This window comes from Salvelinus fontinalis, chromosome 15 (genome assembly GCF_029448725.1).
Source record: "Salvelinus fontinalis isolate EN_2023a chromosome 15, ASM2944872v1, whole genome shotgun sequence".
NCBI lineage: Eukaryota > Metazoa > Chordata > Actinopteri > Salmoniformes > Salmonidae > Salvelinus > Salvelinus fontinalis.
In genome coordinates, this window is record NC_074679.1 from 42,461,893 (window position 1) to 42,476,047 (window position 14,155).

A 14,155-nucleotide genomic window follows, 5' to 3' on the forward strand; every position below is an offset into this window, starting at 1 on the left:
TAATTTCAGATTGAGCCGACATTTACAGTGTTTACCATGAATGCAGTCTCCATTAATGCGGGAGCATTGACTTGCTATCCTGCTATACCCCAGGATCTTCTGCAATACAGATTAAATCAAGCCCTAATTTAGAGGTACGCCGCCTTTCAAATCAAATGTGCCTAATGTTCAGAGATACAAAAATAAGGACACTGCATTTTCCATGGACAAATGATGAACGGGTCAATAACAGCGTTCAAGAATTCCTTGTTGAAAATGCTTTTTATTATATTTATAGAATTACGAAATTAACAAACACTGCGATACATATTGCTGTTTTTTGTTTGTTTTGAATCATTTTAAACAATTAAAGCATTTGGAAAAATAAGAAATAGATGTCAAAAACAGGAGACATACAGCAAATGACATGTACAGTAGAATATCTAAAGTTGATGGCTTTCCTACGTGTTTTTAGGGGGTTCAAAAGACTCGAACAGACAAGAAACTCTCCGACAATTACATTTTGGTATCTTTTTTTCTTGGTCTGCAATTTATCCCAATGCATGATAGGAGTTGTTGTCCAAATGCCATCATGTGATACTATAACCATCCAAACAAAGATCAATAAGTGATGTGACTAGTCCACAACAGCAATGCTTTATGTCTTATTTGCTGCACCCAGCACAACAAAAATGTTTCAGTCCGTCTTCTGTCCTGTGATCACCACAAAGGTCATTACCCCACTGACCATGTAAGGAATGTTTGAGGTAAACAATACGTCTGAAATATTGCAATTCTATCCATTTCAGTGCTTGGTATCCTTAAACCTCTGTCCCATAAAACACAAACAAATAAGTGTTATTTTACCATTATCCTCAAGACATTCCTCTTGCACCTCAGGCCAGCTGTAAAGAGAATCTCATTTGTTCCATCAATTGGAAAGTGCATTGTTTTTGCTATGGGTCTGATATGGCCACACAATGGCCAGTGAACAGGTTTCAATGTGCTTGCTGATATATAGGGTCACCTGCCCACATATTGGTGTTGCCCCTTATAAGAACATTAATAATGATGAAATTACAAAATAATGTAGCCAGTGTTATTACTATTATCATGTTTTCACACCAAAGTAGCATCTGAAAAGTTCAACCAGACCCCCTCCTTTCGTACAAATGATAGACAGATGTCTTTTTTTGGTTTCGAAACCTACCCTATTGCAAGGGAATATTGAGATCACTGGGCAATATCCAATCCCTTTTTTCTGACAAAGCCAGAGTTTGAGTTACAAAAGAGGAAAAAAGAATGCGGATATCAAACAAATGGATAACTTTCAATCAAGCCAGTGTCTGGTTGAACTCTCCATCAGTAGTGGGGGTATAAGGAGTTGCTCACAATAACCTCATTGGTCAAACTGTCTTGCTAAATGACATCATTTTAGAAGTAGAAGGGAACACTGTTTGAATGTCTCCTCAGATATCACTCCAGCCCTTAAACCACAATGCCTCCCGTGCTGCTTCTTAAAAAAAATTTTAAAAATTGTATTCAACCACCACACAGAAGAGAAATCCCTCACGAAATCCCTCACACCAATGTAAATCGCACAAACTTGTAATAAATGCATAATATAGTTCAGGTACGTTACTGAGGAAAACACCAATACGATGGCCATCGATTCTATGATCAATGTTAAGAGTAGACTGGTGACGAACTAGGCATTGAGTAAAAATTGTCTCTTTTCCTTTGAGACACTGAGGCTTACCCAGTGAACCATTTTGCTGTTCTACAGGCAGATCAGAAGACAACATCAGAACGCAAGGACACACATTCAGAAAATATTAGCACACGCCATAAATACAAGTAGATATGGAAATAAAGTCAGATGTTTATGAACACTCTGTAGTCTCCCAATATAGTTTCTGTGAGAGGGAGACAAAAATCAAGAAAAAGATAAATCTGCTTTTGAAATCTCTCCGTTGTCTCTGTATCCCTCCTTCAAACAGGGATTTCTGTCTCTCATTTAGTGATTTATTGATAAATTGATCGTAGGAGAGTGCAACTGTCACCAGATGGCTTTACTTAATGTTGATCTAAAAATATGTCTTGCTTTCCACAGTTTGCGCCTCATGAATGGCTTTGCTGGCATTTCCTCAACTCCATGTCATCTGTTTATTGTTCAACAAGCAAATTGAGGTGCTGGAGTTGAAATGAAGAAGTGACGACACTGGCTGGTACAGGTGCACACATTTGGGTATATATATATTTTAAATCACACTGAAGCGTATGAGAAAAACAAGCGGCTTAGCCCTTGAGGGTTCCTGGGGTCAAGAACACAGCTCATGATTGGCTTGGTCCAGGTTTGAGTGTGCTTTGTCTGCCAAGTCGGTAGGGGGCGCTGCTCACCCTCCCCCACAACCTCACCTTAACTGTCCCTGCTCAGAGGGCCAGGAGGGTGGGCGAGTTCAGGGAGTCCGACGACTGATCCCCGCTGCTGCTGCGCAGGTGAGCCTTCGAGCAGGACTCAGAGGATGGCGAGGGGCTCTCGGGCTCCAGCATGCTGGGATAGGTGAATATGAGGCTGGGGGCACTGGGTGTGGATGCTGGGGTGGAGGCTGCCACCACTGGGGTGTTGAGGCTGTCACTATCGCAGAAGATCCCACTACCTCCCCCAAGGCAGATAGGCTTAATGACAGAGCGCTGGGACTTGCCGTCCACGTCGTCTTCTTGTGGTTCTTGCTTCACCACAACGGGGTTGATGGGGCCTCGGGGACCCAGACTGTTGCGCATGGTCAGGGGGAGAGGGGCACACTGCTGCTGGTGGTGGCCCCTCTGGTGGCGATCGTTGGTTGGCAGCTTGCACATGGGGTTGTGAGCAACCAGCATGAACTCCAACTTGTCCTTCTCCTTTTGCAGTGTCTCTATCTCTTTCTGTAGATCAGCCTTCTCTTCCTCCAGCTCCTCAGTCTCCTGGAAACCATAACAACAAACAGCTGATAAGGACACATTATTTATCTTCAGTATCTGAAGGGTTCATGTTCAGCTCAATTACACTTCTGGTGTATGGAGTAGACAGCAAAGCACCAACCACTGTTTAAGGTTCACATTGGTAAGTTTCTGCATCACCTAATGCTACCACAAGAGTGCACCGTTTCCCAAAAAGAACCTAAAGCACATTATATTTCAGTACAGTACAGTGCCTTCAGAAAGTATTCAAAACCCTTTACTTATTCCACATTGTTGTTTTACAGTCTGAATTCAAAATGGATTACACGCAATACCCCATAATGACAAAGTGAAAACATGTTTTTAGAATTTTTAGCAAATTAATTGAAAATTAAATACAGAAATCTCTCATTTACATAGGTATTCACACCCCGGAGTCAATACTTACAGCAGTGAGTCTTTACGGGCAATTTCCACACCTTGATTGTGCAACAGTTGCCCATTATTATTTTCAAATGTATCATTGCTAGACAACCATGTTCAGGTCTGGCCATAGATTTTTAAGTAGATTTAAGTCTAACTTAGACACATTCACTGTCTTCTTGGTAAGCAACTCCCATGTAGATTTAGCCTTGTGTTTTAGGTTATTGTCCTGCTGAAAGGTGAATTCGTCTCCAAATGTCTGGTGGAAAGCAGACTGAACCAGATTTTCCTCTAGGATTTTGCCTGTGCTTAGTTCCATTACATACATTTTTAATCCTGAAAAACTCACCGGTCCTTAACGATTAAAAGCATGCCCATAACATGACGCAACCACCACTATGCTTGAAAATATTGAGTTGTATTTGCACCAAACATAACACTTTGTATTGAGAACAAAAAGTGAATTGCTTTGCCATAATCTTTTTGCCACATTTCTTTCTTTAGTGCCTTGTTGCAAACAGGATGCATGTTTTAGAATATTTGTATTCTGTACAGGCTTCCTTCTTTTCTCTCTGTCAATAAGGTTAGTATTGTGGAGTAACTACAATGTTGTTGATCCATCCTCAGTTTTTTTTCCTATCACAGCCATTAAAACTCTGTATCTGGCCTCATGGTGAAATCACTGAACGGCAACTGAGGAAGGACGCCTGTATCTTTGTAGTCACATGGTGAATTGATACACCATCCAAAGTGTAATTAATAACTTCATGCTCAAAGGGATATTCAATGTCTGCCTTTTTATTTTTTACCCATCTACCAATAAATGCCCTTCTTTGTGAGGCATTGAAAAACCTCCCTGGTCTTTGAGGTTGAATCTGTGTTTGAAATTCACTGATCAACTGAGGGACCTTACAGATAATTGTATGTTTGGGGTACAGAGATGGAGGTGGTCATTCAAAAATCATGTTAAACACTATTCTATTATTGCACACAGAGTGAGTCCATGACACTTATAAATGTTTACATAATTCCACTTTGACATTATGGGGTATTGTGTGTACTGAAGGCCAGTGACAAAAACAACCTCATTTTAAATTCAGGCTGTAACAACATTTGGAAAAAGTCAAGGGGTGTGAATACCTTCTGAAGGCACTGTGAGTTTGCTAAGGAAAATAGTTGAGATACAGCGAAAGGGCAATCAATAAACATCTTGGCTATCTTGCCCCTAAATGACTTGAACTCAAACCTATGTTTGTCAGAATATCCTGGCATTCCAGTTTGACTGTTATCCTGATACTAAAAGTAATTCCTATTACAACTTTGTCCAAACAAAAAACACATTCATGTTTTAAGATTGTTGTTCCCAGATGGAGCTACGTGATGTAACACGCAAAACACACCGTGTTTCCTCTAGCGTAATGTGTCATTAATGTGTCACGGCCCCAGCAGACAAAGACAGACCCTTAGAAGCCTGTAGTCACCAGATCGGGCGGGCAGAACACAGATAAGTCACAGGCCTGTCTGAGAACTTTGTCTCAAACAAAGATATGAGAAAGTAGGAAACAAACTAGCAGACCCCCCCCCCCCCCCCCCCCCCCAAAAGAAAAAAAATAGGAGCAATAGAACAAGAAGGAAGATACGTTTGCTGATATGCTTGGAATATGACACTTCCTTATTTGGTAATTCAACAAAGAGTCGTGTGTGGTGGAGGAGGGAAGGCGTTTTTGCTGGAAGCAGTGTGGGGGAGTTGGAGGGTGTAGCCAAAATTGTAAGAGATGAGAGATGGAACTCCCACTTTATAAAACATCTCCCATTCATAATGACAGCCGCCTGCAGCACATTCCTTTCCTGTTTCTTTTGTAATTGAGCTAATGAGTCTAATTAGTGCAGTCTGCTTAGCTAGGAGGGTTAGGGCCCAGCCCTGTCCATGTCTACAGCTGTCTGCACCCAGACAAAAACCCTTACATCCACTGTCTTCTGTCAGCACGGCTTAGTGCTAATAGCTAAAGTCCTCCTAGAGACCTAGACAAACCAGTATCGCAAGGTTCTGGTTTGAGGTCGACGCATAAATACGTGCAACACTGTTTGAGAAGTGTTCGTGAACCGAGCTGAACATGAAACTGTCCTGCACAAGGGAATATGTTTTTTCCCTTTTCATGCTTTGGTGCTTCGTTTGTACTGCAAGTGCACAACATATGACGAATTGTAGCAACTAAGTTGACAAATAGAGTCTCTGGAATTTAAACTGACAGGGGGGCGCGTGTGTGTGTGTGTGTGTGTGTGTGTGTGTGTGTGTGTGTGCGCGCGCGTCTGTGTATGTGCGCGTGTGTGTACGCGTAGGAGAGTGTGTTGTGCCGTTGTATGGTGCAGTTGTCTAACTAACCCCTTGGAGCATATCGGTGAGCTCTCGTCTGCGATTGCGGCACTTGGCAGCTGCCAATTTGTTCCTTTCGCGCCTCACCCTCCTCTTCTCCTCTTCCTCAGGGGTAAGCTGAGGGCAAAAAGAACACACTCTGTGAGTTGTCATTAACACTTAAGCTGAACAGCGCAAACAAGTAGAGAAGCTTTGGGTTTACAACTATAAGCCATCATCTTCAATATCGCCAAATTCCTCACATCTTGGTACTTTGAAAGTAGAACTCAGTACTGTTTTACAATGTTAAAAGATATTTAAAAATGTTGCTTGCCGCCACAAGATGCTCTCCACACTGCCAGACATAAGTAACTTTTGAACACACGCATCTGTACACTCGTGGTCCTCACCTGCTCATCTCTCCTTCGTCGTACGCGGGTGTCCCCGACGGAGCGTATGACACCCGGGCGGGCGAGGGTGGTGTGACCCAGGAGCCCGGGGCTGTTGGAGAGGTGGTGGCTGTAGGGGTGGGAGCGTGAGTAAGGGTTGGACATGGAGGTGATCACTGTGGGCTGCACCATCCACTGCAGGTCCTGGCTGGTCGTTATGGCGTTTATCGTGGGGATGAAGGCACTGCTAGAGCCAGGCATGTCGGCCCGGTATTTCTAGATACAGGAAAGGTAGCAAAGAGAGAAAGGGAGGTTGGGAGAGGGGGGAGATCAGGAGAGAAATGGTGAGTGGATGATTTCAAGATGACAGTTGATCCTTCGCTTACTGTTGCAACCTCTGACAACATTTTCCCAGGAAGCCCAATTCAACCACTGCCGAAATCTCAAACTGTGTTTCTAATACAGACTGAAATTCAACAGACTTCCCCTTGCTAATCAGGAAACTCTTGGGTATGTTGTGGTAGACTGCTATAACAATTGCTTCATGGGAAGCTGGTAAAATTATATTTGTAGTGTAGCTAGACACTGAATGGCTCTGAATTCCCTGTCAGCATGCAATTTTGGAGCCAACTAGTGCTCTCAAATCGTATCATGTCGACAGCAGATGGGAGTTCTATTCATAACATTGCTAACTTAGCTAGCTAACATACATTAAGAAAACAATATTTATTAAGTGGCTAGCTAGCTTGCATTAGCAACGTTTGTTGGTCAATGAGACTGAGTGCTAGCTAACAAGCGGGGCTAGCAAATAATGTAACAAAAGTATAATTTCATATTTTAAAAATACTCCATGAACTGGCTCTGAATTTCAGGAATCACTGTTAAATGATTCAGCCTTTTAAACACAAGCCTTCACATGCTTTCATACCATTTAAAAGTGAGCTTGTCCACCTTGTCCAGGTGGTGGACTCGACTATCCATTGGAGCGCTGCGATTGGTTGCCCAAAATTCTGGGGCAGGGCCTAGCAAATAAGTTGTGTGTGTCTTCAACTCTAGGGAAAGACCCATAACAAAATGGTGATTGTATTTCACAGATCTCAATTTCCATTTTTTTGTTTTTTTGTTGCTTAAATCGAATTTTGCTTATTTATTTCACTTGTTACAACAGCAGAAGAAAAAAAAAACATGCCACTTGACATGTAGGCTATTTGACTCTGCTATCAATTTCCAAGTCCTGTAGCTTAACCTCCTTGACCACACACACACACACACAGGTCACCCACTCTTAATCATACTCACAAATCCTCTGCATTGAAGCCTACTGTAGTAGTGAATCACTGACACCACACACAAACACTGTCTAGATTCACCCGTTTAACCCCCGGAGTGGCAGTCAGTGACACATTCAGTGAATAATGGCGGGAAAGCCCGTAGTTCTGCTGCTGCCTCCATCTTAATATGGCTATAGGAGAGAAGAGCTTAGTTGCGTCAACCAGCAAGTCATCTGGTGAGCAACATGGTATGGAATTGTACACCTCTCTGGAAAAAAATACAATCCATGGAGAAGGACAAAGGTGTGATGACTAGTTTATTCCTGTCAGAAAATGTGATAATGTTGTTTTGCATTGGCACTGATATCACTGGATAGGCCCATCTCTTTCCATATACAAGTGTAGCCTATCTAATAAAATAGATTAGGTAAGACATCAAGGTTACTTGGGTATCTGAAGACTATAACGCTCATAAGACAGTGACATTTTACCAACATTGTGAGTGGCAGCACAGAAGTGACCATCTATGAAGCAAAATATAGTAGAGGCCTACTGAATAAAGCTTACGGCTTAAGCCCTCATGAGGCACCTTTATGGTGATAGGACAATATTTTGATGATATCCTTGCCTTTAGGTCAATATCATTATATGACACCAGTGAGCGTGTCCATTATACTGACAATGAAAGCTCTTACAATGTTCGATGATTAATTCATCCATTATGTCCTTGTGGTGAGACGTGTTTGGGATATGTCAAGCATGTGCGTAAAACGGTCAGTTCCAGTAAGGTCGGAAGCCGCATTATATTAGGCTAGAGAGAAAAGCCAGGTCCCCCGCCAAAACATTCCAGAAGTGAGGCAACAGTGAAAATTCCATTGCATTCATAAATCCCAGGGGCAGGTAACTAACCAGAAGGTAAAGTTATAAATTGAGTAATCTAATGGTTGGTTATAATAAATTGCAGTGCCTGTTGCTACACGGAGAGGACATACATAAAAGAGGGGGGATATGAAAATATGTCAAGGAAGGCAATTGTGCAAACTTGATTTTCGAGACAATAGGTGAATCGACCGTGGGCAAACTAATTAAAATGCATGAAAAGCACCATTGTTTGGAAACATTTCAGGTGCAGGGTCCAAATAAAACACGTAGCCTACACGTTTCCTGGCACCGAGATTAGTCTCCCATAGGCCATCATGTCAGTCCTAGTGCCCCATGTGCCGGAAAACAGCTCCACAGGTGTTGCCCCCTTTCCCCGCTTTCCCGGATTCTGGTCCTTAATAACTCACTGGGACTTGCCCACTGCTGTAAGAGGAAAAAAACCAGACCACTTAAACAAACAGAATACTTGTCCTCCGCCCCCAGAAAACTAAAGGATGATGTAAAATTCCAGGAACTTTTGCCTGCATAAAACTAGACCCTTCCAGGGTAGAGAAAGCACCAATGGCAATGCTTGACTATCTCGAAGCTGATGTAACCCATACGGTCATTTGATGTGTAGGCTCATTTCAAAAGACCAACTTAAACTATGACCAGTCCAGCTATTGTGCGTCTGCACGCCCACTGGTTCCATTTGGCAGAAGCAGACGCCGTCATAATGACAAAATCCAACTGATGAAAGTCGCACGTAAAATTGGCACCCGTCTTAACGCTTCCAGTCAACTGATTAATAGGCCTACAAAAATGAGACACACTTCCCACATTTGTCTTATTAAAGGAGATCTGAACAGACTATGTCCATTATAAGAAATAAGATTAGAACACCGGTGTATGAAAGAACAACCTTCCGCTTGTAGCGAGCACAGAAACTCCCTTCCATGTGCCAGTAGGCCTACAGCAGGTTGTACATGTGATACTGCCAGTGGCTATTTTAGCATGTAAATCATGGTGGGGCAAAAAAATTAAAAAAGTGGGATGCATGCCAGCAAAGCTACTACTCAACACAATAATTGCACTATAACGGTGACAAACAGTGCACACAAACTGTTAGGATCTACATAAAAGCTGTCCCAACAGCAGAGTCCCAACAACAGTCCAAACACCTTACCACTGCTACACCTAGCTTTCAGCAGAGCCTTGTCTGGCAGCGAAACAGTTCATTCAGCCTCATTTACTGCCTTTTAAAAAACATAGTTGATATGGCTGACTTGCTTAAACAAATGTGGTTTCTACTGACAATTGAGATGTACAAACTATGGCATAAGGGTAAGACAAGCGGATAAGAGGCAATCCGTAATTTCGATTAAGACAGTAATGACCGAGCGACGACGGACGCAGTCAATATAACTATTTGTTCAGCACTTCTGAAATGTACAGCGACAGAATTTAAAACATGGGCCGTTCTTACAGTGTACTCCCCGTACAACAAGTCAGAAGTGTAGGATAAATAAAGGGGCATATAAGACAATGAAAACTCTTACAATATTAAATTTCTCTAAAACATGTGATAGGCTACATGTACACAATCAAGTTAGAACAGTAGGCGAAATGAAGAGGTGAAAATAGATCAAATGATTAGGGTGAGGCACATTGAACACCGTTTGGGTCTTTGCATGTCAAAAAAGATACGTCATATAACACTACTTGACACGTTAAATAAGCTTTAAATGTGACTTGTCAAATAACACAATTATATTATAGAATGTTGTTGTGTGTGCTGAATTTTCACGTGCAAGCCAAGCGCAATCACTACTATCAGTAGCACTGTCAAAGCTGTACAAAAAAGTTGGAAAACAAGCAGACACCAGCTACGAACGATGTGTTCACAATTGGTGAAAATAGACCAAATTATTAGGGTGAGGCACATGGGCTACTAACAGTTTACTTCACAACATACACTTAGTATTACTTTAACTACAGTATACATATCTCCCTTGCATATTACATCATTTATGCAGCAGCATAAAATACATTTTTGGACTCCCCTTGTGAAGGTGGCACTGCGGTCCTGTGTGAGCAAATTTTATCATCAAACTTTGTTATCAAAGACTGGCATTCTCTGGATTTATGGTGGGAACTTAAAAAAAAAAAAAAAAAAAAAAGCCACTCCATTGAATAGCAGGCTAACATTAGAGGTTGCTTTGCAACGCTTGCAGTTAGCCACTGATTCCTTCCAAACGACTCATTGTTGAATTTGCGATTTCCAACTTGTTGTAATCTTTATGCCCAATGGCCGATGACCACCGATACGTTTTATTTATAATTTCTCTTCACCATTTCTCTTCATATGACAAGGATTAAAACGGATTTGCCAGTAGATTGTCGACTTGATTCATGATGACTGATAGCTAAGACTTTGAAAGTAAGACGTTGACATGATCAGTCCAATTAAAGCTACTGTACATATAACGTGATTTAACGTCATTTTATCTGTGGCCAATGACCTTAAGCCTTCTTAGAAGGGCAATTGTAATAACTATGGCAGGACCCAAAGGGCCAAAATTTGGGATGTCTACCCTTACTTAAGGACTAAAGCTAGGCGGTGACGTGTCCCCATGAGTGACAGAACACTGAGCCAATCACGGCGCAATGCTCCCATTTTCTGCTGGCTCAACCCCACCACCACAAAAAGCACTGAGCTAGGCTGAAACACTTTGCTAAAAAGTGGGGTCGCCACTGGATACTGCCAACATAAAAACAACTGGAAACATGTCTCTCTGTCGCCTTCGTAAAAACTATCGATAGGCTACATCTTAATTTAAAAAGGGAATATTTGACTGGAACTTAATTTAAAAAGGAAATATTTGACTGGAACAGCATTCATTGGAAGGAGACATGAGGTGTGACACGCTGATATATATGGTTGTTCCTCAATTATAGCCACTGAGCATCACATCTCAGAATGAGGGAACGGGAGGCAGGTAAAAAAAAGGTAATGTAATCACAATAGGACATCTGGAGGAAATTCCAGCCTCGATGTCTCCATGTTCAACATCCCCGAGGGCGCATTCAGAGACGCTTCATAAGCTTTTTAACCCGCCGTTTCCAAGTCACGCCAACATCTTCCAGTGCATGACTACATGTTGCTCATCTGCAACACACACCTCGAAGCTTTGGGTCGAACCGTTTGGCGTATCAGCGTCGACTGGTTGTCCATAGTGTACACAGCGTACCGCCACTGACTGACGCTATAGGACTTGCTGCAGAACTAAAGAGGAGTCCTAGTCAAGATTCATTGTTGCACTGTTCGCTTTACAGTTTGAGCACTGATCATCATCAGGTCAGAGACATATCTCTGTGCCAAGAAGACACTGAGAAGAATTGGGAGAACCAGTGCGTGTTTGTTCAAGGTGACCAAATTGTGCGCATGAATAAAGCTTTTATCCAGTGCGCAAGGGAAAAGGTAGCCCTTTGGTTTAAGCATTCCAAGTACGGCGTGATCCAATAATAGCCTACCAAATGTCCCCAGTACTTTTATTTCAATCCATATCTTGCAGGAAAAATGTTGAGAGCAATTAGTATTGACAAAAATGACGTAGCAATCTATATGCAGTTTGGTGTGTATAATAATTCATGATAGCATATTATACTCATCCAAAAGTTATTATAATACGATTTTGGCTACATTATCTGTGGACGAAACAGTTTAACCACGTTCGAAAGTTACATTTTCCGTTTACAAAATATGTATTTTCCAATAAAGCCTCCCGTTAACTTCTGGTGCACAGTCCCATAGCAGTGCAACACGTGGGTGTTAAAGTACAGCGACTGTGCAATACCTGATTGTATATGGAAATTCAGATGACAATCACTTGTCAGTAAGTCATTTTCTGCAGTTTCATGACATTCAAAATAAATTCGGCATGGGTCGGTCATTTTGTCCTTTTTATGCACTTCACTCGCGCACTGGTGTCTTGGCCTGAACCATATATATATAATCTATTAAGTTATCTTATTGCATAGAGCAGGTCCGGGAAATGTTGGAATAATATCCCAGGCTATAGCGCCCTCAGATTCGGGTAATATCACAGGATATTGCGGCGCGCTCTTTCCAAATGTAAAGATAAAGGCTCTACAGCAGTAGACTATAGTTTGGAGTAACATATTCAATATAAATGTAATATTCTTAATAATTCTCAAAAATACAATTTGACAGCAATATATTAGAAAGATATCATGCACCTCTATTGCATTGCACTCCGATAATTACGCACAGCGTGATAGCCTTGCCAATACTGTAGCTACGCATCAAGTTAGTCCTACCAATCGAAGAGTGTATCAGTGGGTAGTAACTCATAGACAACTGCAGTGACATTCCGATACAATGAAACTCAAATTAAACAAATGATAGTTGTGAATATCAATATTTTCATTTGAGAGAAGAGAAAATGCATATTGTGTTGGTTACCTGGTAGCTTGAGGTAGAGATCGGACTGCCGATCGTGCTGCTGCTGCTCGTGAATGACTCTGGCTGGGCCGGAGAAGTGGTGCTGCCGCGGGACGAGGTGTCGTAGTTCACGGAGTAGTCCTGGTACATGATCCAGGAAAGAGGAAGATTTCAGTAGATGATATGAGCTCCGACGCTCTCAAAAAATCCTCTGACAGAAAATCTCTGACAGTGCAATCCCTTTTTGTGTGCCGAAAGTGGAGCAGATTGGAAAGTGACCAACTTGAACAGTCTTTAAAACACTGATATCCCCCCCCCCAAAAAAAATCTCAAAATAGCCTGGCTATTAGTGCAATAAATCCAGTCTCTTCGAAATGAAATAACTTAAGGCAATTACCAAGAAGTAAAGCCGAATTTTTTATTTTTTTGTCCACTCCAAATAATTCTCTCCTTGAGAATAACTTCAGCTATTGTTCTTTCCTCCACTGCTATCCTATTCAGTTGTGCTACAAGAGCCAACTTCAAGAAAAAAAGTCAGTAGGGCACCTACTTTCGCTGTCAAAACAGAGTTGACGGAGAATAGACCCGTTTTGCGTGTGAGTCACAGACAGAGGCTTTATGTTTGCTTTCCACCTCAGCCTACTCTATAGAATCCCTTCCCCGCGACACATTTATTTCAGCTACCCCTTGGAACAGTTCTATATTTCTTTCTATGTCCCTTCACCGCACTTCCTAAGATGACTCACTTTAATGGTAATACGAAGAAATGCAACCGCTTATCAACGCTAACGGCTCCTCACGTCACTGTCTCTGGGCGTAGACACTTCACTTGGGAAGGGGTTATCATAGCTAAGATTGTAAAAATCAGCACACAGTATCGTAAATCAGTTTTATTGTTTATACATAACATAGTTAAAGGTGATTTATTATGTTTATGCTAAATGTTAATGCACATGTATATAAAATCCGTTGGAGGTGAGACTCACCGTTTGTCTGATTTGGTACGGTCCATTGACGCATGTTTCCTGAAATGGGCAGTTGCGTCAGAGGACACGCGTGTGGGTTTCCTTGGTAAAGACACGTCAGAGACTGGAAGGGATTACCTCCCTCAATGCACTTTCTCATCTCTAGCGAAAGGGTCTCTGGGCCGCATAGAGTAGGTCTATGCAGTTAATCACCGCACATTATATCTTTATCTTGCAGTCCTTGTGGATATTAATTTCATGACTATTCAAAGTGTTTGTAGCTTTTGATTTTTACGCGAAGAGAGAGGGAGAACGCAGTCGAGAGAGATGATATCCCTTTTTTCCCCCCGCAGCTTTAGTATGTCAATTCCTGCCCTTATGTGTAGCCCAAGGAACAGATAGATGTCGCTAGGCCAACAGTAACGGGAAATAGTAAAGGAAACGCTACCACTTTCTCGAGCATTAGTCTAGAACGTCTTTGAGGATACGAAACTGCAATGACATTCTTT

General features: G+C 41.9%; 1 protein-coding gene across 1 annotated transcript; it reads right to left on the bottom strand.

Moving 5' to 3' along the window:
• Nucleotides 1-242: 242 nt before the first annotated feature.
• On the bottom strand, nt 243-13,440 carry LOC129812010 (fos-related antigen 2-like). The gene is made up of 4 exons (XM_055863886.1): nt 12,703-13,440; nt 6,106-6,360; nt 5,726-5,833; nt 243-2,943 (listed from the first exon to the last, which is right to left on the bottom strand). Exons 1-4 carry the CDS (start codon nt 12,829-12,831, stop codon nt 2,413-2,415), a joined length of 1,023 nt encoding a protein of 340 aa, XP_055719861.1. The 5' UTR covers nt 12,832-13,440; the 3' UTR covers nt 243-2,412.
• Nucleotides 13,441-14,155: the final 715 nt, after the last annotated feature.